The sequence below is a fragment of the Erpetoichthys calabaricus genome, chromosome 11, assembly GCF_900747795.2.
Source record: "Erpetoichthys calabaricus chromosome 11, fErpCal1.3, whole genome shotgun sequence".
NCBI lineage: Eukaryota > Metazoa > Chordata > Cladistia > Polypteriformes > Polypteridae > Erpetoichthys > Erpetoichthys calabaricus.
The window spans coordinates 57,130,026-57,156,361 of NC_041404.2; the positions used below are offsets into that span (position 1 = coordinate 57,130,026).

Below are 26,336 nucleotides of genomic sequence, written 5' to 3' on the forward strand. Positions count from 1 at the left end.
AATGTGTGGAAAAGAATCAGGAATCTAGAAATTTTGGAATGGAGGAGAAGAGGATAACCACAAATTAATATGGCATGGACAAGTAACGAGAAGAGAAACAAACAAAATGGGTAGAAGAATCCTGGATATGAAGGTATTGGGGTGGAGCAGAAGTGGATAACCAAAAGGCAAAGTGGTGCAGGCAAGGTAATCATGGATATGGTGGAGAAGAGGATAAGCAAAGGTTAACATAGAATGGGCAGGTGACATAAGTAGAGGGCAACAATGTGGATATGGAGTTGTTGGGACAGAGGAGAAGAGGACAAGCAAAGGGTAAACTGAAATGGGGCATGTCATGAGAAAAGAGGTGGGCAGAAGAGTCATGGAAATGGAGGTGAAGAAGATGGCCAAAGAGGACCTGGATGGACAGCATAAGGAAAAATCTAAAAAAAGAAAGGACCCTCAGGTGAATGGAGGAATCTGCTCAAATATAGCGACCCCCACATGAAACTTGGATAATCTTAAGAAGAGGACTCAAATAGGAAGTACAGTAAATATTTTTTATTAAAAAATATACATTTAGAAATGCCATAAAACTGACTTCTACGTTACAATGTTCAGTATAATTGAACAAAAATAAAAGGCGTTATAATTTACATTTTTTAAATGTTAAAAAAAAAAAAAAAAAAAACTGTAGTATTTCATATCTGCAACAATAAAAAAAAATATTTAAATAAAAGCATTAGAACAGATACAATAATCTTCTTGATGGTACATCACCAGGTCCCGTCGGACTTCTTAAAGAATTTAAGGCCTTTGAGCCGAACTCCTGTTGTCCTCCATCATTACTTAGTTTGGCTTTGTGATTGAGACCTAGCAAAACAAAAAATTAAATCATCAATTTCACCCCAAAATATAGAAATATGAACAATTCAAAAGTTCAGACAATTTCACAAGTTCACGTCGCTCATCCCGTCTCCAGCAAATTTTGCACGGACTGCCCAATAGTTCAGGTGAAGTCTGCAGGCTTTGTGACATTTTTCCTCTTGGGGAGCTTCATTTGCAGGCAGCAATTTTCATTTTTTTGAGACTCTACAAACCATCGGTTTTAGTTTGGGGGCAAAATATCGTGTCAGACCCCCCCCCCCTCCCCCACACCACACCCCCTTTACATAGTTACTGCGTCCAGGAGGCATTTCAGGATTTGGCAGAGATATTCAAAGTCCCTCAGTGGGTTTAGTCAGTGAAATTTTGGTTTGGAGTTAAAGGCTTTCTTTTCGGGGTGGGGGGGGGGGGGGGGGTATTTAGTGACCAGTAGTGATAGGTGAAACAATTTGTGCAAATTAAATTTGCCACGAAAGTTGCAAAAAAAAAAAAAAAAAAAGTTAAATAAATTGTGTTTTGTTTCCGAAAAATCGATGACGTCCATGCAAGAAGAAAGGTCTTGTCACGCTTGTGTGCCAGTGGGCTCCCTGACCAGCTCACCTGAGGTAAGCAGTTCATCTCCTGGGCCAGAGGGGGCGCTGTCACTAATGGTCTAATCTTCTTTTTCCACAATCCAGAAAAACACACCCAGTGAAGGCAGCCAAGCTCGGCAGTGAAGTCCGATCCTGTCTGGTCCAAGGGTCATAAAGAGTGGAACCCAGGGAAGGTGCCATCGTCTTGAGAGGACCACGGAGGAGAGCGGAGCTCAGGTGAGCGATTGCATGCATTTGAGCAGATTTAATCTGGTAACGTCTCAGTTCTTTGAAGTCGGAATAATTGTTTTACTTTTGGGACCATATCTGCTTTGTTTGTTTTGTTTTTTTGATTTCAAAAGTAAACGGGATTGCCGGGGGGGGTACGCCAAATTTTCACATTGTCACGCCTGCTTCCTGGCCACCAGTCAGTGTTTAGTTTAATTCTACATATCATTTAGTATTTAAATAAGGAATTTTAGTGGGGAAAAAAATAAAACAACACTGGAAGTGTGCGTATCCGCAAGCAGGATAAGTTAAGGGAGGGGGTTTGGGCTGCAGGGGCTGCCGGTGCATGGAGTTTTGCCGATTCGAATGTCCTCGATGGTACGTTTTTAGTGCGTCTTTGTGTGGATAATATGCAACATGTTTTGTTTTTTAGTAAAACACATTGCACTTCTCGGCAGTGGTGTGAACGCAAGGCAAAAACAGAGCTGATTTAACTGTTGGGGCACGAAGGCCGGATTAAGACCCTCCCGCCCCACAGCCCCCTTGGTGACTTAGCTCTGTAACTGAGAGCTGATCAAACTTTTAACAATGCAGTGCGGTGTCTCTCACCTTTAATCTCACTTCATTGCCACCTCGGGGGGCGGGACCCCATCATCAATCTGACTAGCAAATACTCGATTGTTTAATCAAGTTGGGGTTTGTATGTCTTGGTGTCACAGGTACACCTTGATGGTAGACCCGCCCCAGTGGGGTACAAGTTACATGCTTTGTACAGCTGCAGGAAAGAACACGGGTAAACATGGAGGTGTGAACGAGGCTTTATGGACGGGTAATCCTGCTGTTTTTAACCCCAATAAATCCCTTTTCCTGTCCCTTTCTAAGCCTGCCTGTCTCCTTCTAGCTGTGGCTGTTTAGAAAGGCGCTATATAGTTAGCTTGCATGTGAAGACATTTCTTTAAGTGGCAGATATTTTCTTTACGTGAACCAATGTAAGATGATTTAAATTCTAAAAGTACTTACTTTTGGAGATTCATTACAATGTCTCTTATTTTCTTGACATTGGGGTCCAAGCAGTACTGAGCTCCACTTTTTAGTTTCACCCTAAACAGAAGGCATACAAAGAATTCTTTAAATCTTACAGTATCTACTTCTTATATTTAAATTCCAAGTACAAATACCAGTTGTTGCTGTGCTATCCACCTAACGCAGGTTGAAATCTAAGTAACCAACGTAGACCTCAGCGTTAACATTTGCAGTACTGTACATGGTCTGATGCGTATGTCACTGTTATATGCCTTTTGGTACTTGATTTTGTAAAAGCAGTGTTTGTCATGTGCCATCTGTTGGAATGACAAATGCAATGCCTATTTCTCTGTTATATCCCATTGGAATGGGATTCGTAAAAGCAATGTTAATAATTGGGATTCACCATCTGTTGGAATGACAGATGCAATGCATATTTCTCTGTTATAACCCCTTGGAATGGGATTTGTAAAAGCAGTGTTAGTGTTTGTGATGCACCATCTGTTGGATTGACAAATGCAATGCACATTTCTCTGTTATATCCCATTGGAATGGGATTCATAAAAGCAATGTTAATAATTGGGATTCACCATCTGTTGGAATGACAAATGCAATGCATATTTCTCTGTTATATCCCCTTAGAATGGGATTTCTAAAAAGCAATAATAGTGTGCGTGATGTGCCATCTGTTGGAATGACAAATGTCATGCATTGCCTAACCACCATGGGGAGTGGAGCATTCAGCCGTTCTGCTCCCAAGCTCTGGAACTCACTACCTACTGAGCTTAGAAATATTGAATCATTTTTAACTTTCAAATGTAAACTTAAAACTCACCTGTTTAAAATGTCTTTTTCTTTATGATTACAATGGCTTTGTTTGGTTTTAATTTTTATATTTTCTGATGTTTTAAGCTTTGTTTATAATGTGCTTTTTTATTTGTTTGCCAGGTGTCCTTGAGTGCTTTGCAAGGTGCCTTGTATAAGTAAAATGTATTATTATTATTATTTATTATGTTTCTGTTATATGCCTTTTGTTTTGGAATTCATAAATGCAGTGTTAATGTTTATGATGCACCATCTGTTGGAATACCAAATGCAATGCATATTTCTCTGGTATTTCCCTTTGGAGTGGGATTTGTAAAAGCAATGATAGTGTTTGTGATGTGCCATCTGTTGGAATGACAAATGCAATGCATATTTCTCTGTTATATCCCATTGGGATGGGGTTTGTAAAAGAAGTGTTAATGTTTGTTACACACCATCTGTTGGGATACCAAATGCAATGCATGTTTCTCTGTTATATTAAATTGGCATGAGATCTATGGCAGGACATGGCACTCACATATTGGCAATTGATTTCCCCAATGTTACTGAACATGTGTTTGAGATGTGGGTGAATGAGCTTACGCTTACGTGGCAGGTGACAGTGACAGGACGGTTGGAGATTGGACCCCCTGGTTATTGGTCTTTGGATTGTGCAGTCCATGCAACACAAAACACTAAACTGCTTATGAAATTGTATTGAGCAGTTGTACCTGTTGCTCTGGGCAGTTCAAACCAGGATGATGTGTCAGTCCATTGCAGGACACACACACTCACAAACATGCCAGGCTAATTTAGAGTTTTCAGTTCATGTAATGTAAGGGAGAAGTGGGAGTAAAAGTGGAACTCGGAGGCTGACCAACCTGCAAACTCAACACGCACTACAACAAATGTGAACTTCGGGCTGTGGAGCAGTGAGACTCCTAACCACTGAAGAACCGCACCACACCACACCACACCACACCGCACCACACCACACCGCCTCTCAGCTCTACTTACACAATTTCCACTTTTTCACAGGAGCTGCTTGGTGGGTAGATTTCCATGCTCTTGATGAGTTTTGGTGGGCTCATTAGTTTATCCCTGACCCTCATGCACAAGCACCGGGGGCCATTACTTGTTAGTTCTGGAAAGAGAGAGAGAGAGAAAAAATCTCACATTAATAAAATAAGGAAACAAACGATACCACTTGAACTCTGAGGGGACCCGATTCCATTGATTTGACCCAAATCAGACGTTGGTGTTAACAGCCAAAACCCAACCAGACGGTGTCCGATTTATTTTATCTTACAGGCAGGCATCCACAACACATTCTGTGAAATAGAAAAGGTGTGCGGTAGGCGCCGTTTAACGTCCACGGGACATTCTGTGAAAAGACGTGAGATGTGGACATCTTGTTTGACTTATTAAGAGCATTTAGCAAAGCTGTATGGGATGCTGCAGTTGTGTCTATTTTAACGGAATAATAATAATAATACATTTTATTTACAGTATATAGCGCCTTTCCCATGCTCAAGGCACTTCACAGAGTTTAAGAAAAAACGGCAGGGTATACAGTATATAGCAATGTACTAAACCAGATAAATAAATAAAGAAGATTAAAACAGTAAATTCAGAGAAAAAGCCTAACAGTACTAAGCCTAACGGGATTAACGTTTGCATGTGGCTTGATTACAGCGCCACTGCCAGGTTATTTTTCACGTCCTTGGCCAAGCTTATTAGTGCACCAACCGACTGTTCGGTAACCAAACCGTGCGGCTGGGACCCCCCCAAAGCGCCCCCTTGTGATCTGAGCCCTACAGGCGAATACCTAACTCACCTTAATGGTGGCGCCGACCCTGCATATTCAAAAAGAGAGAAAGGTGACGCAGTGGAGTGAAGAGTTTTTATCGCCCGGGATGGTCTCTCAGTTTGCCGTCCCTACCCCTTCCACATTTTTGTATTTTTATTAGCATTTGTAAAATATAACTTTGCAACACGTGTGTTTGGACCAGTTCTTAAATATTAAAAACGGTGTAGATAAAATTGTCAAAAGAAATCTAGAAAGACTAGTGCTGTACAGTAGTAAAGTCACAATGTTAACTCACAATCATTGTCCTTTTTCTTTTTTCTGACTAAATTGTTTCTTTAAAGATTTTACAGCACTTATTACGATTGCTGATATTACTACAGTATTATGTACAGTTCTCTATGTATTGTTTTAATATTTTTTGTTATATGCACAGATAGGTAAAATAAGTACTAGAATTTGACTAGGTGTCATTTAAATAATAACCGTTATATTACACACATATTCAACATAGCGATAGATAAATAAACGGATCTCGTTCTGAACCCGCGGACTGCCTGCCTGTACTAAAGTTTATTAAAAAGTGCCACCCGGGAAGGACCGCCCCCTTCGCCCCGCCCCCCCAGCTACGCCGGCAGTAGAGATGTCTGCGCAGTTACTCGTCTCATTTGAACGTTTGTTTAGCCACTTTGAATGATCCACGCAGCTGACGGTATAATTTGAGCAACTCTTGGCGCTTCCGTGTTTAATTCTTTTCTGTGTATAAGGGTGGATTAAACCACGGCAGAAAATGGTGACGTTTTAATAAATCGGAATATTTAGAAAATGAGCACAGAAAACAGAAGAGAAAATGTTTACGTCTTACACGTGTCTCGTACGTCGTGACGTATTTGGAGCGCGTCAGCCGCACTGAAGCCGAGCGTGCAGACGCACTTTAGACTGTGTGATGTGAGCGCCACACACATCGGATTACATTTTGTTCATCTTTCAGATTCAGGCATCGAGTCTTGCGAGTGGAAACACGGATTCAGAGAACAGGCTTGGCCCATCCTTAACTTGCACGGTAGAAGATTATTTATTTTATACGCCATTTCTTTGTTATTATTATTATTATTGTTTTGTCTAAAGTCCAGTTGTTTCCATATTTGTACAGTTTGAGCACAGCCAAGCGAGTCACCAGTGGAGCTCAGTGACACCCCACGAGGTCACATGCAGAGCTTTATTAAGACACTTAGAGTCCATAAGATTTTGGTGCCCCCATAGATAGGAGCCGCACTCCCTCTCAATTGATGACAACTGGATGGGACAGCCGACATGACCAGGATTGATGACGTGTGCCAGTTACCAGATTCTAATTTCGAGTAATATATAATCATTCACCTCTATTTTTACTATTTTTTTCATTTAACATGGGAGCCCCCCTTTTTGTTCATCTGCACCATTTGCCCCATATGGTCCATGGTAAATCTGCCAACGGACTATTTCTGTGGTGCTTGTTTTGCTTAGTGGTTAATCTATCTATCTATCTATCTATCCAGCCCTGGTCTTGTACTGATTTATAATAAAGCCCCCTCTGCGCCGTGACTTTTTATTCGGACTCGGCATCACTCTGTCAATTTATTTATTTTCTAACTAGCTTATTCATATCCAGTTATTCACAAGTGCCATACACCAAAGAGCTTTGTTTGAATGGAGGACCACTTTGTCAAAAATCAAAGACATGCAGGACCACCTATGGTCACTCATCACCATAAATTCCATGTTGCGATTATCACGGCCGCTTTCTCTGTGTACCTATGTGAAAAATACCAAAGGAGTTGGCACACAGGTGAGTGAAGTAAGCCTGAGTGGGGTTGTTTAACAGAAAGCACCCCCTTAATTTAAGTGCCTTTGAAAGGTGTGCCAAGAATGATGACAAATGGCAGTCTGAACAGAACTCTGCCAGGCTTGTGTGGCACCCCCAAGTCTCTTTCTAATTCGTGAACTGCCCACCACTATGGGCTCCCATGCTCAGGATCGGAGCAGGATGAAGTAGAGCAGAAGTAAAGAAAATAAAATGTCATTGTCTGCAAGAAGGTCAGACCGGGTGGTCTGTGGTGGGTGCCCACTTCAGTAAGACAAGGATTTACAGACCAGCAGTGGTCCATGAACCTCTGCCCTGCGCTAAATGCCAGTCGAAGTAAAGCAAATGAAATGATTAAAAAAATTCATACCAGTCCTACCACTCAAGACATACAGGGGGGGGGGGGTCTCCTATCAGAATGCTGGCCCCATTAGCTCTGCCAAGCTGCAGTGCCAGCTGGCTGGTGAAACGGGCATGAAGCTCCCTACAGAAAAAAATGCAAAGTAAAGAAAGCAGCTGAACTTACGCTGAGCGCAGACGGCCGACACGACGAGGGCGATGACCAGAATTACTTTGCAGCTCATGGTTGACGGGCTGAGTTGTCGGTTTTCTCTACTTCTTCTTCTTCCTCTTCCTCTGACTTCCTTTTATGTTCTGAAGAGCGTCTTAAGACTCTGCCCTCTGCCACTCCGAGATGAGCTTATATAATCGAGATGGCAGCGGCAGCGCACATCACCTGACACGTTTCCACTCGGGGAGTTTTTACAAAGTGGAAACGGAAACTTTAGGAAAAGGTCCATGTTAGGTCAGGCCGTTTTGAGTTATTTTTTTCCACCATGATGACAACTGCACACTTGGCACTTTGTCTGTGTGACGCTGGGCTGCTTGTCACATTTGATGTGACTTATTCCTTACAACTGACCTGGGGTCTGCTTTGTTTTGAGGTACAAATCCTGAAAGTCTGTGCCTGTTTTGTTCTGCGAGTCTTCCCGGATGCCACCTTAAAGTGGGACTTCGTATTTAAATGAATCAAAATGGAGCTTCTGTCTTTCTATCTTTTCACTGCCTATCAGCCGCAAGAGTATAATAAAAATTATTAAAAGATAACCTGCCATCTCAGACCTGGTGATGTGGAGCCGATCCCAACAGAATTGGGCGCAAGGCACAAGCCAACCCCGGCCAGTGTGCCAATCTGTCGTGGTGCCCATTTATGCCACATGCATGCTCCTACAGCTGTGCAAATTAAAAATCTATAAATAAATAAACGGAGCAAAGTCCAAATTTTTAGGGCACCTTGCGTCTAACGACATATAATTTTAATAAAGGGGCGAGCATGGAGGGATGGGGGGCAGCAGGATGGTTCTGGTTAATGTAGGAAAGCCGATCACCAGGGCTAGACATGTGCACTAATGTCTCTTCTCCTTTTCCTTGCAGGAACAACTTAAAACCAGTCTCACCTTTGTGAAATAAGGCGCTATATAGGCGCCCGTCCCGGCACAGACTCACACTGAGACATGTGTAAAATCGCAAAGACTTTTAATTTTTCTTCACCTGTGGGGCACGTCTTCTCCGTGAACCCCACAGGCAATACACAGTCCGAAAAGCACTAAAGGCAACACAAAACACTTCTCCTCTGGCACCACCACTCCTCCCAGGCAACCTCGTCCTCTTCCTCCCGATCCTGGCTCCTGAGTGGTGGATGCTGGCCCTTTTTATAGCCCACCCGGAAGTGCTACAGGTGCTTGATCACCTGTTGCTAATTGCACTTTCGGGTGGGGCTATAGAGGTGTCCATGTTGGCTCCGGGATCCATGTAGCACCCCCTGGCGGCCATCCCAGATCCCCACTGGGTTGTGGAGAACTCCAGAGGTGTCCATGTTGGCTCCGGGATCCATGTAGCACCCCCTGGTGGCCACCCCAGATCCCCACTGGGTTGTGGAGAACTCCAGAGGTGTCCATGTTGGCTCCGGGATCCATGTAGCACCCCCTGGTGGCCATCCCAGATCCCCACTGGGTTGTGGAGAACTCCAGAGGTGTCCATGTTGGCTCCGGGATCCATGTAGCACCTCCTGGCAGCCACCCCAGATCCCCACTGGGTTGTGGAGAACTCCAGAGGTGTCCATGTTGGCTCCGGGATCCATGTAGCACCCCCTGGCGGCCACCCCAGATCCCCATTGGGTTGTGGAGAACTCCAGAGGTGTCCATGTTGGCTCCGGGATCCATGTAGCACCTCCTGGTGGCCACCCCAGATCCCCACCAGGTTGTGGAGAACTCCAGAGGTGTCCATGTTTTCTCTGGGATCCATGTAGAACCTCCTGGCGGCTACCCCAGATCCCCACTGGGTTGTGGAGAACTCCAGAGGTGTCCATGTTGGCTCCGGGATTCATGTAGCACCCCCTGGTGGCCACCCCAGATCCCCACTGGGTTGTGGAGAACTCCAGAGGTGTCCATGTTGGCTTTGGGATCCATGTAGCACCCCCTGGTGGCCACCCCAGATCCCCACCAGGTTGTGGAGAACTCCAGAGGTGTCCATGTTGGCTCCGGGATCCATGTAGCACCCCCTTGGCGGCCACCCCAGATCCCCACCGGGTTGTGGAGAACTCCAGAGGTGTCCATGTTGGCTCCAGATCCATGTAGCACCCCCTGGTGGCCACCCCAGATTCCCACTGGGTTGTGGAGAACTCCCATCTCCCATGGAGCCCTGTGGGAAACTGAGGCACCAACGTCACCCAGGGAGGCTGCCACCAAGCGTCCCGGGGGGAGGTACTGAGGAGCCCATGGCTGCTCCCCCAGAACATAAGTAGATGGGGCGTCCCGGCCGGGTCCCGTTACACCTTCCTTCCGCCAACAGACCACACCCCTCAATGATGTCACTTCCCTTCCTCATACCGACAACCCGCCTCTTCCTTCCTTCCCGCTATATAAGCTCACCAGTCGTCAGCTTCAACAGCCATGTTTCTGGCTCAGTCCCGAGCACTCTATTGCTAACAGCAATTTTCTATTTTTGCAGCGATCCAGACAATATATGTGGTGGATTTCCCCCCCCCCCCCCCCCCCCCCCCCCCCCAAACTTTTATTTTCTTGTCTCTGTGTATCTTTACAAAGCAAATTGAACAAAGTTGTCCCGACGTTCATCTTTTGGTAGGCTGTCTGATATGGCGGCTCCTCCAAGTTTCAGGTATTTTGGGAGGAAGAGGTTTGTCTCGGTGGGATGGAATGACGTGGCAATCCCCCTTTCTACCGAGGTTGTTGTCAAAACAGCGCCATCTCCTGTCTCGCTGGAGACTTACCACCACGTGAGCCTTTAAGCACAGGCGTGAGGAGTCCCTAAGGAATCGTAGCAACATGTCTGTGCGATGAAACATCACGCAGAAGATACGGGGAGACCACACTGACAACATCCCAGAGTGCAGTGAGAACCCAGGATGCTGGATCTGCCAGGCCAACACTTCTTTGTGTCCCTCAACCAACTGCTGAACTGTCAGTGCTGCCCAGAAAGAGAGTTATGAAGGGTCAACAAATAACGATCCCCTCCATTTTTTAGTTACGTGTGCTCAGCACATTGTAGTTCTCACTTGCAGGTCTCCTCAGAATATTCAATTCAGTTCTTTATTGTCATGTCTACAAGTACCATGTACAATGAAATGCTTGCTTGCTCGCAGACGGTGAACACAGACAAAAAAACACACAATAAATGAAGATGTGAGTTCCAAAATCTGCTAATTACACCTTTTGGTAAAATTTTGTGAACACGTGATTGTGACTTTTCATGCAGTTGGTCATGCGCCGAAAATATGTTTGAGCTTCAAAACCTGCTAATTGCAACAGTGTATCTGATTTTGGAACTGAGCTCTTCAAATAAATGAATATAAATAAGTAAATAAATAAAACCAGAATCCTAGGAAAGAATAGAGACGGTGGCAGAGGTACAGTCATATGAAAAAGTTTGGGATCCCCTCTTAATTCTTTGGATTTTTGTTTCTCATTGGCTGAGCTTTCAAAGTAGCAACTTCCTTTTAATATCTGACATGCCTTATGGACACAGTAGGATTTCAGCAGTGACATTAAGTTTATTGGATTAACAGAAAATATGCAATGTGCATCACAACAAAATTAGACAGGTGCATAAATGTGGGCACCCCAACAGAGATATGACATCAATACTTAGTTGAGCCTCCTTTTTCAAATCTAACAGCCTCTAGACGCTGTCCTCCTATAGCCTCTGATGAGTGTCTGATTCTGGATGGAGGTATTGTTCACCATTCTTCATACCAAATCTCTCCAGTTCAGTTCAATTTGATGGACAGCCTGCTTCAAATCATCCCATAGATTTTCGATGATATTCAAGTCAGGGGACTGTGACGGCCATTCCAGAACATTCTACTTCTCCCTCTGCATGAATGTCTTTGTAGATTTTGAACTGTGTTTTGGGTCATTGTCTTGTTGGAATATCCAACCCCTGCGTAACTTCACCTTTGTGACTGATGCTTGAACATTATCCTGAAGAATTTGATGATATTGGGTTGAGTTCATCTGACCCTGGACTTTAACAAGGGCCCCAGCCCCTGAACTGGCCACACAGCCCCACAGCCCCACAGCCTGATGGAACCTCCACTGAATTTGACAGTAGGTAGCAGGTGCTTTTCTTGGAATGCGGTGTTCTTCTTCCGCCATGCTAAGTGCTTTTTGTTATGACCAGATAACTCCATTTTTGTCTCATCAGTCCAAAGCACTTTGTTCCAAAATGAATCTGGCTTGTCTAAATGAGCATTGGCATACAACAAGCAACTCTGTTTGTGGCGAGAGTGCAGAAAGGGCTTCTTTCTCATCACCCTGCCATACAGATGTTCTTTGTGCAAATTGCGCTGAATTGTAGAACGATGTACAGATACACCATCTGCAGCAAGATGTTCTTGCAGGACTTTGGAGGTGATCTGTGGGTTGTCTGTCACCATTCTCACAATCCTGCCCATATGCCACTCCTGTATTTTTCTTGGCCTGCCAGACCTGCTGGGTTTAACAGCAACTGTACCTGTGGCCTTCCATTTCCTGATTCCATTCCTTACAGTTGAAACTGACAGTTTAAACCTCTGAGATGGCTTTTTGTAGCCTTCCCCTAAACCAGGAGACTCAACAATCTTTGTTTTCAGATCTTTGGAGAGTTGTTTTGAGGATCCCATGCTGTCCCTCTTCAGAGGAGAGTCAAAGAGAAGGAAGCCCAACTTGTAATTGACCACCTTAAATACCTTAATATCTCATGATGGGACACACCTGTCTATGAAGTTCAAGGCTTAACGAGCTCATCAACCAATCAGCATTGAGCAGTGACAGGCATTCAAATCAGCACAATGACAAGGGGACCCACATTTGTGCACAGCCAGTTTTTCACATTTGATTTAATTTCATACAACTAAATACTGCGTGGGCGGCACGGTGGCGCAGTGGGTAGCGCTGCTGCCTTGCAGTTGGGAGACCTGGGGACCTGGGTTCGCTTCCCGGGTCCTCCCTGCGTGGAGTTTGCATGTTCTCCCCGTGTCTGCGTGGGTTTCCTCCGGGCGCTCCGGTTTCCTCCCACAGTCCAAAGACATGCAGGTTAGGTGGATTGGCGATTCTAAATTGGCCCTAGTGTGTGCTTGGTGTGTGGGAGTGTTTGTGTGTGTCCTGCGGTTGGTTGGCACCCTGCCCGGGATTGGTTCCTGCCTTGTGCCCTGTGTTGGCTGGGATTGGCTCCAGCAGACCCCCCCGTGACCCTGTGTTCGGATTCAGCGGGTTGGAAAATGGATGGATGGATGGAAATACTGCGTCACTAAAAAACACTGCAGTACTCAGATGATCCTAGGAAATGAAAGACATACCACTGTTATCGTTATTGTTGAAAGGAGAGTCAGTTATTATGCAGGATGAGAGGGGCTCCCAAACTTTTTCATATAGCTGTACAGTTGTGCTTGAAAGTTTGTGAACCCTTTAGAATTTTCTATGTTTCTGCATAAATATGACCTAAAACAACATCAGCTTTTCACTCAAGTCCTAAAAGTAGATAAAGAGAAACCAGTTAAACAAATGAGACAAAAATATTATACTTGGTCATTTATTTATTGAGGAAGATGATCGAATATTCCATATTTGTGAGTGGCAAAAGTATGTGAACCTCTAGGATTAGCAGTTAGTTTGAAGGTGAAATTCAAGTCCGGTGTTTTCAATCAATGGGATGACAATCAGGTGTGAGTGGGCACCCTGAGTTTTGATCTATCAAAGTCGGCTCTTCACAACACATGTTTGTGGAAGTGTATCATGGCACGAACAAAGGAGATTTCTGAGGACCTCCGAAAAAGAGTTGTTGATGTTCATCAGGCTGGAAAAGGTTACAAACACATCTCTAAAGAGTTTGGACTCCACCAATCCACAGTCAGACAGATTGTGTACAAATGGAGGAAATTCAAGACCATTGTTACCCTCTCCAGGAGTGGTCGACCAACAAAGATCACTCCAAGAGCACGGCGTGTAATAGTCGGCACATATGTAATATTCGATCCATCCATCCATCCATTTTCCAACCCGCTGAATCCGAACACAGGGTCACGGGGGTCTGCTGGAGCCAATCCCAGCCAACAAATGGCACAAGGCAGGAACCAATCCCAGGCAGGGTGCCAACCCACCACAGTAATATTCGATCATTTTCCTTAATAAATAAATGACCAAGTATATTATTTTTGTCTCATTTGTTTAACTGGTTTCTCTTTATCTACTTTTAGGACTTGAGTGAAATGCTGATGATGTTTTAGGTCATATTTATGCAGAAATATAGAAAATTCTAAAGGGTTCACAAACTTTCAAGCACAACTGTATATGTGCAGGTAGCAGTGGAGGTGACCCAAGGTTACTGATTGTTCCTGAGTCTGATTGCAGTTGGGTAGAAACTGTTCCTGAACCTGGAGGTGCAAGTCTGAATGGATTTTTAGTCGCTTCCCAGATGGGAGAAGGTGTGAAAAGTGACAGTGCAGGGTGGCTGGGGTCCTGCTTGATACGGTTCCTTTTCCTGAAACAGCGTGTAGTGTGGATGTCATGGACTGCAGGGAGCTGTGTGCCTGTGATTTGCTGTGCCGTATTCACCACACACTGCCGAGCTCTGCAGTCCTGAACTGAGCAGTTGCTGTACCAGGATGTGATGCCTCCTGTCAGGATGGACTCCACAGTACACCTGTAGAATCTGCACAGGGTTGTAGGGGACATCCAGGCCTTACTCAGTCTCCTAAGGAAGTAGAGGCGTTGTTGGGCTTTCTTGACTACTGCCGCAGTGTGACTTGACCATTTAAGATCATCAGTGATGGTGACTCCAAGGAACCTAAAGCTGCTGACCTGCTTCACAGCCTCATCTCCGATGTAGATGGGGTTGTGCTCTGTTGCCTGTTTGCGGAAATCCACAATCTTCTCCTTATTTTTGCTAACGTTGAGGGTGAGGTTGTTGTCCTGACACCATTCTGCCAGGAGTCCGATCTCCTCCCTGTAGGCCGTCTCATCGTCCTCGCTGATCAGACCTATTACAGTGGTATTGTCAGCAAACTTGAGGATGGTGTTAGCGCTGTACTTACCTATGCAGTCATGGGTGTAGAGAGAGTACAGCAGGGGGCTCAGCATGCTGCCCTGTGGATGCCAGTGTTGATGGTGATGATGGAGGAGGTTTTTCCACCACGCACTTGCTGAGGTCTGCCAGTGAGGAAGTCCAGTATCCAGTTGCACAGTGAAGAGCTAAGCCCCAGATCCAGGAGTTTAGCGATGAGCTGGGATGGAATGACGGTGTTAAATGCAGAGCTGTAGTCCACAAATAGCAGCCTGGCATAACAGTTCTTGTCCTCCAGATGAGACAGGGTGGTGTGAAGTGTTATGGAGATGGCATCCTCAGTGGACCTGTTGCAACAGTAGGCAAACTGGCGGGGTCCACACTGTCAGAGATGATGTCCTTGATGTGTTCTAACACCAGCCTCTCAAAGCACTTCAATACCAATGATAATATGACAGACTAGCCAACCCTCAGCGTAGCATACGCCGCATAATTATGTATTGATGGGTGAACACTTCCTGAAAGACACAGTTGTCCAAATGGGGTTGGTTTTGAGGATACGACTGTAGGTGAATGAAAAGATGTAACTGGAGAGGGCAACATACAATACAGCGTTTTACACGCTGCATACAGCAATTCACATCGAAGCATAGACTCTGCTAAGACCATGGAATACCCCTCGCAAACTGTTTTACACGCTGCATACAGCGATTCACATCTGCGACAAATATGATTCTTCTTAGATGGTGCTGTCGCGTCCACCCTCGCTCTCGAAGCATACACACTGCCTGGTCTTGTGCCCGCTCGCAAGAGCAACTAATAGAGACCCGCCCATCAACTGTAAGACCATGGGATACCCCTCACAAACTGTTCTACACGCCGCGTACAGCGATTCACATCCGCGACATGATTTTTCTTAGATGGTCCTGTCGCGTCCACCCTCGCACTCAGAGGTTCCACTGAGGTTGACTAATGAAAAGTCAACGTAGCTCAGAGCTGCATGTGGAGTCCAGTAGAGACGAACGTGAATGACGCCCGGTGTTGTGAGTTGCTGTGTCCGAGTTGGTGGGCGTGGCTCTGCGAGTTGTCGTCGTATCCAATGGTCTTAGAGTTGGTGGGCGTGGCTGTCTTGCGTGCTTTCCATGGGTGGCTACTTGTCGGCGGCTTAGTGAATTATATATATACAGTGGTGTGAAAAACTATTTGCCCCCTTCCTGATTTCTTATTCTTTTGCATGTTTGTCACACAAAATGTTTCTGATCATCAAACACATTTAACCATTAGTCAAATATAACACAAGTAAACACAAAATGCAGTTTTTAAATGATGATTTTTATTATTTAGGGAGAAAAAAAATCCAAACCTACATGGCCCTGTGTGAAAAAGTAATTGCCCCCTTGTTAAAAAATAACCTAACTGTGGTGTATCACACCTGAGTTCAATTTCCGTAGCCACCCCCAGGCCTGATTACTGCCACACCTGTTTCAATCAAGAAATCACTTAAATAGGAGCTGCCTGACACAGAGAAGTAGACCAAAAGCACCTCAAAAGCTAGACATCATGCCAAGATCCAAAGAAATTCAGGAACAAATGAGAACAGAAGTAATTGAGATCTATCAGTCTGGTAAAGGTTATAAAGCCATTTCTAAAGCTTTGGGACTCCAGCGAACCACAGTGAGAGCCATTATCCACAAATGGCAAAAACATGGAACAGTGGTGAACCTTCCCAGGAGTGGCCGGCCGACCAAAATTACCCCAAGAGCGCAGAGACGACTCATCCGAGAGGTCACAAAAGACCCCAGGACAACGTCTAAAGAACTGCAGGCCTCACTTGCCTCAATTAAGGTCAGTGTTCACGACTCCACCATAAGAAAGAGACTGGGCAAAAACGGCCTGCATGGCAGATTTCCAAGACGCAAACCACTGTTAAGCAAAAAGAACATTAGGGCTCGTCTCAATTTTGCTAAGAAACATCTCAATGATTGCCAAGACTTTTGGGAAAATACCTTGTGGACTGATGAGACAAAAGTTGAACTTTTTGGAAGGCAAATGTCCCGTTACATCTGGCGTAAAAGGAACACAGCATTTCAGAAAAAGAACATCATACCAACAGTAAAATATGGTGGTGGTAGTGTGATGGTCTGGGGTTGTTTTGCTGCTTCAGGACCTGGAAGGCTTGCTGTGATAGATGGAACCATGAATTCTACTGTCTACCAAAAAATCCTGAAGGAGAATGTCCGGCCATCTGTTCGTCAACTCAAGCTGAAGCGATCTTGGGTGCTGCAACAGGACAATGACCCAAAACACACCAGCAAATCCACCTCTGAATGGCTGAAGAAAAACAAAATGAAGACTTTGGAGTGGCCTAGTCAAAGTCCTGACCTGAATCCAATTGAGATGCTATGGCATGACCTTAAAAAGGCGGTTCATGCTAGAAAACCCTCAAATAAAGCTGAATTACAACAATTTTGCAAAGATGAGTGGGCCAAAATTCCTCCAGAGCGCTGTAAAAGACTCATTGCAAGTTATCGCAAACGCTTGATTGCAGTTATTGCTGCTAAGGGTGGCCCAACCAGTTATTAGGTTCAGGGGGCAATTACTTTTTCACACAGGGCCATGTAGGTTTGGATTTTTTTTTCTCCCTAAATAATAAAAACCACCATTTACAAACTGCATTTTGTGTTTACTTGTGTTATATTTGACTAATGGTTAAATGTGTTTGATGATCAGAAACATTTTGTGTGACAAACATGCAAAAGAATAAGAAATCAGGAAGGGGGCAAATAGTTTTTCACACCACTGTAGATACTAAGAGAAGAAACATGCAGTGCAAGCCTTCAAATGAAATACACTCTGATGAGTCACAACATTATGGCCACCTGCCTGCCTCCTTGGCATGGACTCTACAAGACCTCTGATGGTGTCCTGTGGACGTTCTCAGTGGATCCTTTGACTCTTGAAAGTGGTGAGGTGGAACCACCATGGATTAAACTTGCAATTCCAGCACATCCCCATAGATCACGGGTGTCAAACTCCAATCCTGGAGGGCTGGAGTGGCTGCAGGTTTTCATTCTAACCCTCCTCTTCATTAGTGACCAGTGTTTGCTGCTAATTAACTTCTTTTGCCTTAATTTTAATTAACTTGACTCAGGGCCCCATTAGTTGTTTCTCTTTCCTTAATATGCCACCAAACAATAGTGAGACACAAAACAAGAATCCACGTGACCAGCTCACCTGTCCCCATTATACAATACAATACAATACAATACAATACAATACAATACAATACAATACAATACAATACAATACAATACAATACAATACAATACAATACAATACAATACAATACAATACAATACAATACAATACAATACAATACAATACAATGTATTTTTGTATAGGCCTTTGATGTCCACTTGAGCATGACCATCAGCAGTGTGTCTGTCATGCGGAGAGAGTGTCGACCTCATCGAGAGGTTTACTTACCTCGGCAGTGACATTCATGTCTCAAGTGACTCTTCCTATGAAGTCAGTAGACGGATTGGGAAAGCAAGGGAGGTCATGAGGTCGCTGGAAAGGGGTGTGTGGCACTCCCAACCTCTGCAAAAGGACCACCGACCAGCAAACACCGGTGCTGCCACTGCATTTCTGACTGTGATCCAGATGGTGTGTGAGCCTGCATACTTCACTAGTCATTAGCAAAAAAAAGGACCGTCGTGATTAGCAAGGCAAGTTCATGTTATCATTAGAAACATCAAAAAATAGATACTGCAGAGCTGACAAAACCCCATCCATTCTCTTACCTCATCCAAGATGGCACCCACCTTCTGACAGAAGGGAGGAGAGCGATGGTGTCGGAGGTCAGAGGACGGCTGTCATTTTAATAGAGGTGAGAGGATGGAGTTTTGACACAGGTAGCAAAGAAGTTTTGTCAGAGGGTGGATGTTGTTTTGCCAGCAGTACGAGGGAGGATGGAGTTTTGTTGGAAATACGAGGAGGTCCTGAAGTGGACACCCTGCAGGATATCGATATCAGGAATGCATTGTTTTCGATGTTTTATGCTCTATCTGGATTTTCACCCACCACTGAGGAGGACTGCACAAAATTTTCACAGCCACCCAGGAAGCCTACATGTGCTCCTAATACTTCATGGAAAAGTAACCAACAGTCTGTTACTCCTCTTTCAAATTAGCAGCAAGAACAGGTGTGGGTGTAGGAAATTGTTTTTTATAATCATCTCCTTACCTTTTACTGACCAGCAAACACCGGTGCTTGCCACCACATTTCTGATTGTGATCCAGATGGTGTGTGAGCCTGCATACTTCACAAGTCATTAGCAAAAGAAGGACCGTCATGATTCATGAGGAAGGTTCAAGTTAACATTAGAGATATCAAAAAATGGATACTGCAGAGCTGACAAAACCCCGTCCATCCTCTTACCACGTTCAAAATGACATCCACCTTCTGACAGAAGAGAGGAGAGCGATGGTGTCGGAGGTTAGAGGACGGCTATCTTTTTAATAGAGGTGAGAGGATGGAGTTTTGTTGGAAATATGAGGAGGTTCTGAAGTGGACACCCTGCAGAATGTCGATATCAGGACCACATCATTCTCATGTATTATGCTGTAATTTTACCCACCTCTGAGGAGGATCACTCTAAGTTTAAAAAGCTACCAAGGAAGACTGAGTTTGCTCCTAGTACTTCATGGAATAGAAACCAGCAGTGTGTTACTCCTCTTTCAAATGAGCAGCAAGAACAGGTCTGGGTGTAGGAAATTGTTTTTTATAATTATCTCCTTACCTTTTACTGACCAGCAAACACCGGTGCTTGCCACCACATTTCTGATTGTGATCCAGATGGTGTGTGAGCCTGCATACTTCACTAGTCATTAGCAAAAGAAGGACCGTCATGATTCATGAGGAAGGTTCAAGTTAACATTAGAGACATCAAAAAATGGATATTGCAGAGCTGACAAAACCCCATCCATCCTCTTTCCTCGTTCAAAATGGCACCCACCTTCTGACCAAAGGGAGGAGAGCCGTTGTGTTGGAGGTCAGAGGATGGCTGTCGTTTTAGTAGAGTTGAGAGGATGGAGTTTTGCCACAGGTAGCAGAGAATTTTTGTCGAAGGGTGGATACTGTTATGGTGGAGGTATGAATGATGGATAGTGTTTTGCTCGAGGTGGGATGAGGTTTTGTTGGAAGTATAAGGAGGTCCTGAAGTGGACACCCTGCAGGATATCGATATCAGGAATCCATTGTTTTCTATGTTTTATGCTCTATCTGGATTTTCACCCACCACTGAGGAGGACTGCACTAAATTTTCAAAGCCACCCAGGAAGCCTACATGTGCTCCTAATACAGCAGTCTGTTACTCCTCTTTCAAATTAGCAGCAAGAACAGGTCTGGGTGTAGGAAATTGTTTTTTATAATCATCTCCTTACCTTTCACTGACCAGCAAACACCGGAGCTACCACCACATTTCTGACTGTGGTCCAGATGGTGTGTGAGCCTGCATACTTCACAAGTCATTAGCAAAAGAAGGACCGTCATGATTCATGAGGAAGGTTCAAGTTAACATTAGAGACATCAAAAAATGGATACTGCAGAGCTGACAAAACCCCATCCATCCTCTTACCTCATCCAAGATGGCACCCACCTTCTGACAGAAGGGAGGAGAGCGATGGTGTCAGAGGTCAGAGGACGGCTGTCATTTTAGTAGAGTTGAGAGGATGGAGTTTTGCCACAGGTAGCAGAGAATTTTTGTCGAAGGATGGATACTGTTATGGTGGAGGTAAGAACGATGGATAGCGTTTTGCTCGAGGTGGGATGAGGTTTTGTTGGAAGTATAAGGAGGTCCTGAAGTGGACACCCTGTAGGAAATCAATATCAGGAATGCAATGTGTTTTCGAGGTATTATGCTGTATCTGGATTTTCACCCACCACTGAGGAGGACTGCGTGAAATTTAAAAAGCCACCAACAAAAACCGAATTTGCTCCAAAACCCTTTCTGGTAAAGAAGCCAGAAGTTGGAGGCCCCTGTTTCAAAGAAGCAGAAAAACAGGTCCGAGTATAGCACTTGTTTAGGAGGTCAGAGGACGGAGGTCGTTTTGAAAGAGGTAAGAGGATGGAGTTTTGCCGCAGGTAGCAGAGAATTTTTTTATCGAAGGGTGGATACTGTTATGGTGGAGGTAAGAATGATGGAGAGCGTTTTGCTCGAGGTGGGATGAGGTTTTGTTGGAAGTATGAGGAGGTCCTGAAGTGGACACCCTGACAGAAATCAATATTAGGAATGCGTCGTTCAAAAGATGTTATACTGTACCTTGATTTTTCACCTGCCACTGAGGAAGACCACAGGTAGCGGGGAGGTTTTGTTGGATGGTGGACACCATTTTGGCAGAGGTATGAGGGAGGGAGGATGGAGTTTTGCTAGTTGGTGGGATGTCATTTTGTTGGAAGTGCGAGGAGGAGATCCTGAAGTGGATACCCTAAAGAAACTCGACATCAGGAATACATCGTGAGAAGGAAGTCAAGTTCGGGTTGGCATTAGAGACATCTGCACGCTGAGAGGAAACTCGTAGGACACCCGCCACAAGTTCATGTCAAAAACACCACTGACTGTGGAGTCCCACATGAGATATAAAGTTCAACTTGACAAGATCTCAATGAGCAGACTACGGAAATTTAGCATGCAACTCAAAATGAAACAGTCGAGCACTGCCAACTGTACGGAATTGAGGGAAATTCCCAATATTTTTGCTTCCCTAAATTCAATATGCATCCCATCCCGGAGCCGCATGTAACCATTTCGTTATCATTTGCACATTAACTCTTTCAGGGCGGATGTCGACTTTTGTCGAAATTTTAGGGTTAGAGGACGGTAATCAGCCGTAAAACTTGCCGTTATGTTTTACTTCGACTCTCTTTGCTAGAAGGAAAGTTCGCTTCGTTGGTTTGACCTCAATGACCTGCGCATGCGTGAGTAGCGAAGAGCAAACGACCTCTAAAATGGCATCAACGTCTGGCGAGAGTCCAAAGCAAATGCACAAAGCAAAATACTCCGTGGATGATATTTTGCGTATTATCGAAGAATCGGACTCTGACTTGTCGGACTCTGATTTTGATGCAAGTGGTCTGAAGATGGGGATTGGAAATGAAAGTGAGGAACCGGCATCAGCTGATCGTGGTGCTGAACACGCCTGTGTAGCTGATGCGCCCACGACAACGTTCGCCTGGGAGGTCTGCCACTTTCGATGATAAGAGGTACAAACCAGATTGCATTGCACTGCTATACGAAGACAGGCCAGGCAGCCGGCCCGCCACGCATTCCACCGGCCATCGAGCTGCCCCTACACAGCCACCAGAGACCCTGAACAGGCACCGACAGCAGCCACAGCAACAGACGTTTTACGTGGATTTACACATCAAATCTTTGCTTTGTGCGCTTTTCAGACAAGTGAGTTGCCTGCAAAAAAATTTCAGCCCTCAAGGAGTTAAATTACCTTTCCTTAAATTCCCTGAATTCATATCAGAGGAGCGTTTAACTGTCCCATTATAAGCTGTGTGTTAAGCTCCTTTTCCCTATAATATCCATCCATCCATTATCCAACCCGCTATATCCTAACTACAGGGTCACGGAGGTCTGCTGGAGCCAATCCCAGCCAACACAGGGCTCAAGGCAGGAAACAAACCCCAGGCAGGGCGCACACACACACACCAAGCACACACTAGGGACAATTTAGGATCGCCAATGTACCTAACCTGCATGTCTTTGGACTGTGGGAGGAAACTCACGCAGACACGGGGAGAACATGCAAACTCCACGCAGGGAGGACCCGGGAAGCAAACCCAGGTCTCCTAACTGCGAGGCAGCAGCGCTACCCACTGCGCCACCGTGCCGCCCATTCCCTATAATACGCAAATCAATGAAACAGTTAAACTCCACTTTGAGATGGCACCCGGCCATATTGATAGGAACTTACAGAAGCCGGCCTGCCGTTGCGCTGCGTGTGTTCTCCCCGGTTGACAGCAGTCAGACGCCCATAGCAAACCACAGTCAAGCCAACCAGTAAGTGGAAAACCCAGTAGTTTTATAACTGGAGCAAAGCTGCAGAAGGTGTTAACCACACTGAGAGACGCACAGCTGCCTGATCTGCAGCTGTATATGAAAATCAAGCGAGCTGTGCAAATTGTGCTTGCAAGGAAATGGGCTGACAAGAAGCAGCAGCAGCAGCAGCAGATTGACCCCGCTCCTCAAATGAGGGATTTCCAGTGACAGATGGGTTGATGTCGGCTTACAAGAAGTGGAGAGGGGTGAAGGCTGCTAGCCAGTTTTCTTCTTAGTGAGCATGTGAAGAGGCACTTCTCCTAAGAGGAAGTCCATATATGTTATACAATATGAGTAAACCTGATGCCCCCATCGTCTCCATGTCGTCACGGGTATTCAGACATCCAGCTTACCATCTCAGTATCATTCGTTGACCACAGCCGACTAGCCGAGATGCTCCTGTTTTTACCATTTATGTCCTGATGTTGCCCACCACAGTGACCAACTGAGCGACAAATGCCCTCCAACATGTCTTCTGGGGATAGTCATGTATTTTGGGCACCAGTCAGATCATTTACAGTGGATTCAGAGCGTCTTCAAGCCCCTTCACTTTCTACACCCTTGATTGTGTTGTAGGTTTCCTTATAAATGGATACCTTTGCCCTTTTTGCCCATCAGTCTACACAAAATAGCGCATACTGGCAAAGTGAACGTGCATTTTCCAAAGGGTTTGCAGATTTGTTAAAAATCAAAACCTGAAATCTCCTACTCATTCAAGTTGCATCTGTGGAATGAGCTGGAAAAACAAGACCAATTCATGGAGACCCCACTTCACAAGCTACAGGACTTAAAGGATCTGCTGCTAACGTTTTGGTGACAGAAACCACAGGACACCTTCAGAGGTCTTGTAGAGTTCATGCCTCGAGGGGTCAGAGCTGTTTTGGTGCCACCCAGGATTGCAAACCCTGGTCTACTTACTGTGAGGCACCACCGGGCCACCCTTGAATTACAAGGTCATTTCATGAATCTAGTCATTCCTATTTAGGTGTTTAGTCATTTTTTGGTCAGAGTTTTTGATGGTTCCCTCCCTTTTAGCATTGTCCATAAGGCAGCACCAGAGCATATGTGGCTCCCTTTTCTTGTTCTTGTTAAAGTATATGAATGAGATATGGGGACAGTTTAGCTGTTAGCTAAGCAAACAAGCTTGACAGAGTGAATGTTCTCCTGACATTGTGATCTGTGGTGAGAGTATGGAGAAGGTGGAGGAGACCCTGGAGAAGAGGAGATCTGCTCTAGAGATGAGAGGAATGAAGGTCAGTAGGACCACCACGACAGAATACATGTGTGTGGAATGGTGAGGATGCAGAGAGTAGAGTTGGCAAAGGTGGATGAGGAGGTGGCAGAGTTAAAGATGCTAAGATTTGCATTGTCTGTGACAAGGATGGACAGGATTGCCCTTCATGTTCTTGATGAACTCATTTTAAAGTCACCATCTCGAAAGGGAAGATCTACAGGCCGGTAGTGAGAGCAGCTATGTTATAAGGGTAGAGATGGTGGCACTGACCAGAAAGCAGGACACAGAGCTGGAGGTGGCAGAGTTAAAGATGTCAAGATTTGCATTGGGTGTGACGAGGATGGACAGGATTAGAAATTAGGACATTAGAGGGTCAGCTCAGGTTGGACGGTTGGGAGACAAAGTCAGAGAGGTGAGATTGCGTTAGTTTGGACATGTGCAGAGGAGAGATGCTGGTATATTGGGAGAAGGGTACTAAGGATAGAGCTGCCAGGGAAGAGGAGAAGAGGAAGGCCTTAGAGGAGGTTTATGGATGTGGTGAGAGAGGACATGAAGATGATGGGTGTGACGGAGCAAGATGGAGAGGACAGGAAGATATGGAAGAAGATGATCTGTTGTGGTGACCCCTAATGGGAGCAGCCGAAAGAAGAAAAAGAAGAAGAAATCTTGATCCACTGGACTCATTTTACCCTTAACAAGTTTCCAACTGTGTCTCCATTTTTTTGTTCCTACCTTGATCAGGAAAAGCAGAATGAAATTTTTTTTTTGGGCTAGTGGTCACTGTGGTTTACTGACCACTGGTCAAGTATGAAAGTATGCACCCCTTTCCACTCAGTATTTAGTAGATGGCTGCCATGATGGCCTGGAGTCTATGTGCTCAGGTCTTCTCTATCATAGCTCTTCTTCATCTTCTTCTTTGTAGAGCTGCTGAGGCTCTGTAAGACGTCATGGTGATTGTGAATCAACAGCCTTCATCAAATCCAGCCACAGATTCTCAATTGGATTGAGATCTGATCAGACTCGGCCACTCCAAGATCTTCACATTGTAGTTTTTGAAGCCATTCCTGTGTGTAGCTTTGGCTTTCTGTTTCTGCTCGTGGTCTTCTCCCAAGGCGCAGGTTGTTTCTTGCTGGTTTTCCTCCAGGATTTCCCTGCATTTTTTCTGCATTCATTTTCAGGGACTTGCAGTCAGGGGAGGCAGGTGAGGCAGAGTCTCACCTGTCATCATGAAAAGTGAAAAAACTAATAATAATAAAATACATTTGTCCACTGGTCTGTGCTATAAATTTGTTTTCTGTACGATTACAATAATTTTGACCATTTTTATAATCAAAATCGATGAATTTGCGCATTTCCTGTTCAAATACAGGGGAGAAACATGAGGTGCGGCAGTGACGGGCCTCACCTCACCTCGGACTGCACTCTCCTCACACGTGGGGTTGATGCGTAAAATTGACTTGTGCCTGTCGCTGTCTCTCTGTGTGTGTCGTCAATATAAGGTTTGCAGTCACGTTTATTATACATCCTGACTGTCCACAGTCTGGCTAATATCTTTAATGAATGTGTGTGACATATTTAGTCTTATTGATCGGACAGAAAACCTCAGTGAGAAGGCACAAGGTGAGGCAGACAGTACCGTGACGCCCTGAAGGGGGCGCATGTGAGCCCAACAGGTGCTTGTTGCTGCTGTTCTTCTCCGCAGAGGCGCCGATAAGTTAGCGACATCAGAAAGTCAAGTGCACTGCGGCGCTCCGTTTATTTTTATTTTTTGTTCCGACTGACTGCTAAAATGGAAGATTAAGATTTTTAAAACTGAAGGAAAATAAGGAGGACTTTTACAAGAAAGTGACGGAAATTTTCGTGGAGAAGGATAGGCGCATGGACTTCATTTACAAATAAAGGTAACAACCATAAATGGTTTTCAATGTTATAAAAAATGGGATCAGACCAAGAAAAAAAAAATCCAATATTTAAAAACTAAATGTTGACCTTAAATAAAATATCCTTTTCTTAAACAGTCTGCACGAAAATTGATGAAAGTATCAGAATTAAAAACAACTAAATATTTCAATTAAGGTCAAAATTGAAATCCGTTTTTTTTTTTGTACACCTCTCTATACTTTCATTTGCTGTTAATGAATGAGAATTGTGGAATAGCAACGGTGAATTCAGAACACACGGAGGTCTCCGCTCTCTCTCGCCATTGTTTATATGCACCATACCTGTGTGTGTGTAAAGAATGCTGATGAGATATGAAACATGACCAGTAGTCAATGTGCATACTGGCTGCCAAATGA

The 26,336-nt window shown here is 44.8% G+C and overlaps 1 protein-coding gene across 1 annotated transcript; it reads right to left on the minus strand.

Moving 5' to 3' along the window:
* Positions 1-541: 541 nt before the first annotated feature.
* On the minus strand, positions 542-7,830 carry LOC114660014 (C-X-C motif chemokine 9-like). Its single transcript, XM_028812545.2, has 4 exons — positions 7,668-7,830; positions 4,509-4,635; positions 2,685-2,765; positions 542-852 (listed from the first exon to the last, which is right to left on the minus strand). Exons 1-4 carry the CDS (start codon positions 7,723-7,725, stop codon positions 825-827), a joined length of 294 nt encoding a protein of 97 aa, XP_028668378.1. The 5' UTR covers positions 7,726-7,830; the 3' UTR covers positions 542-824.
* Positions 7,831-26,336: the final 18,506 nt, after the last annotated feature.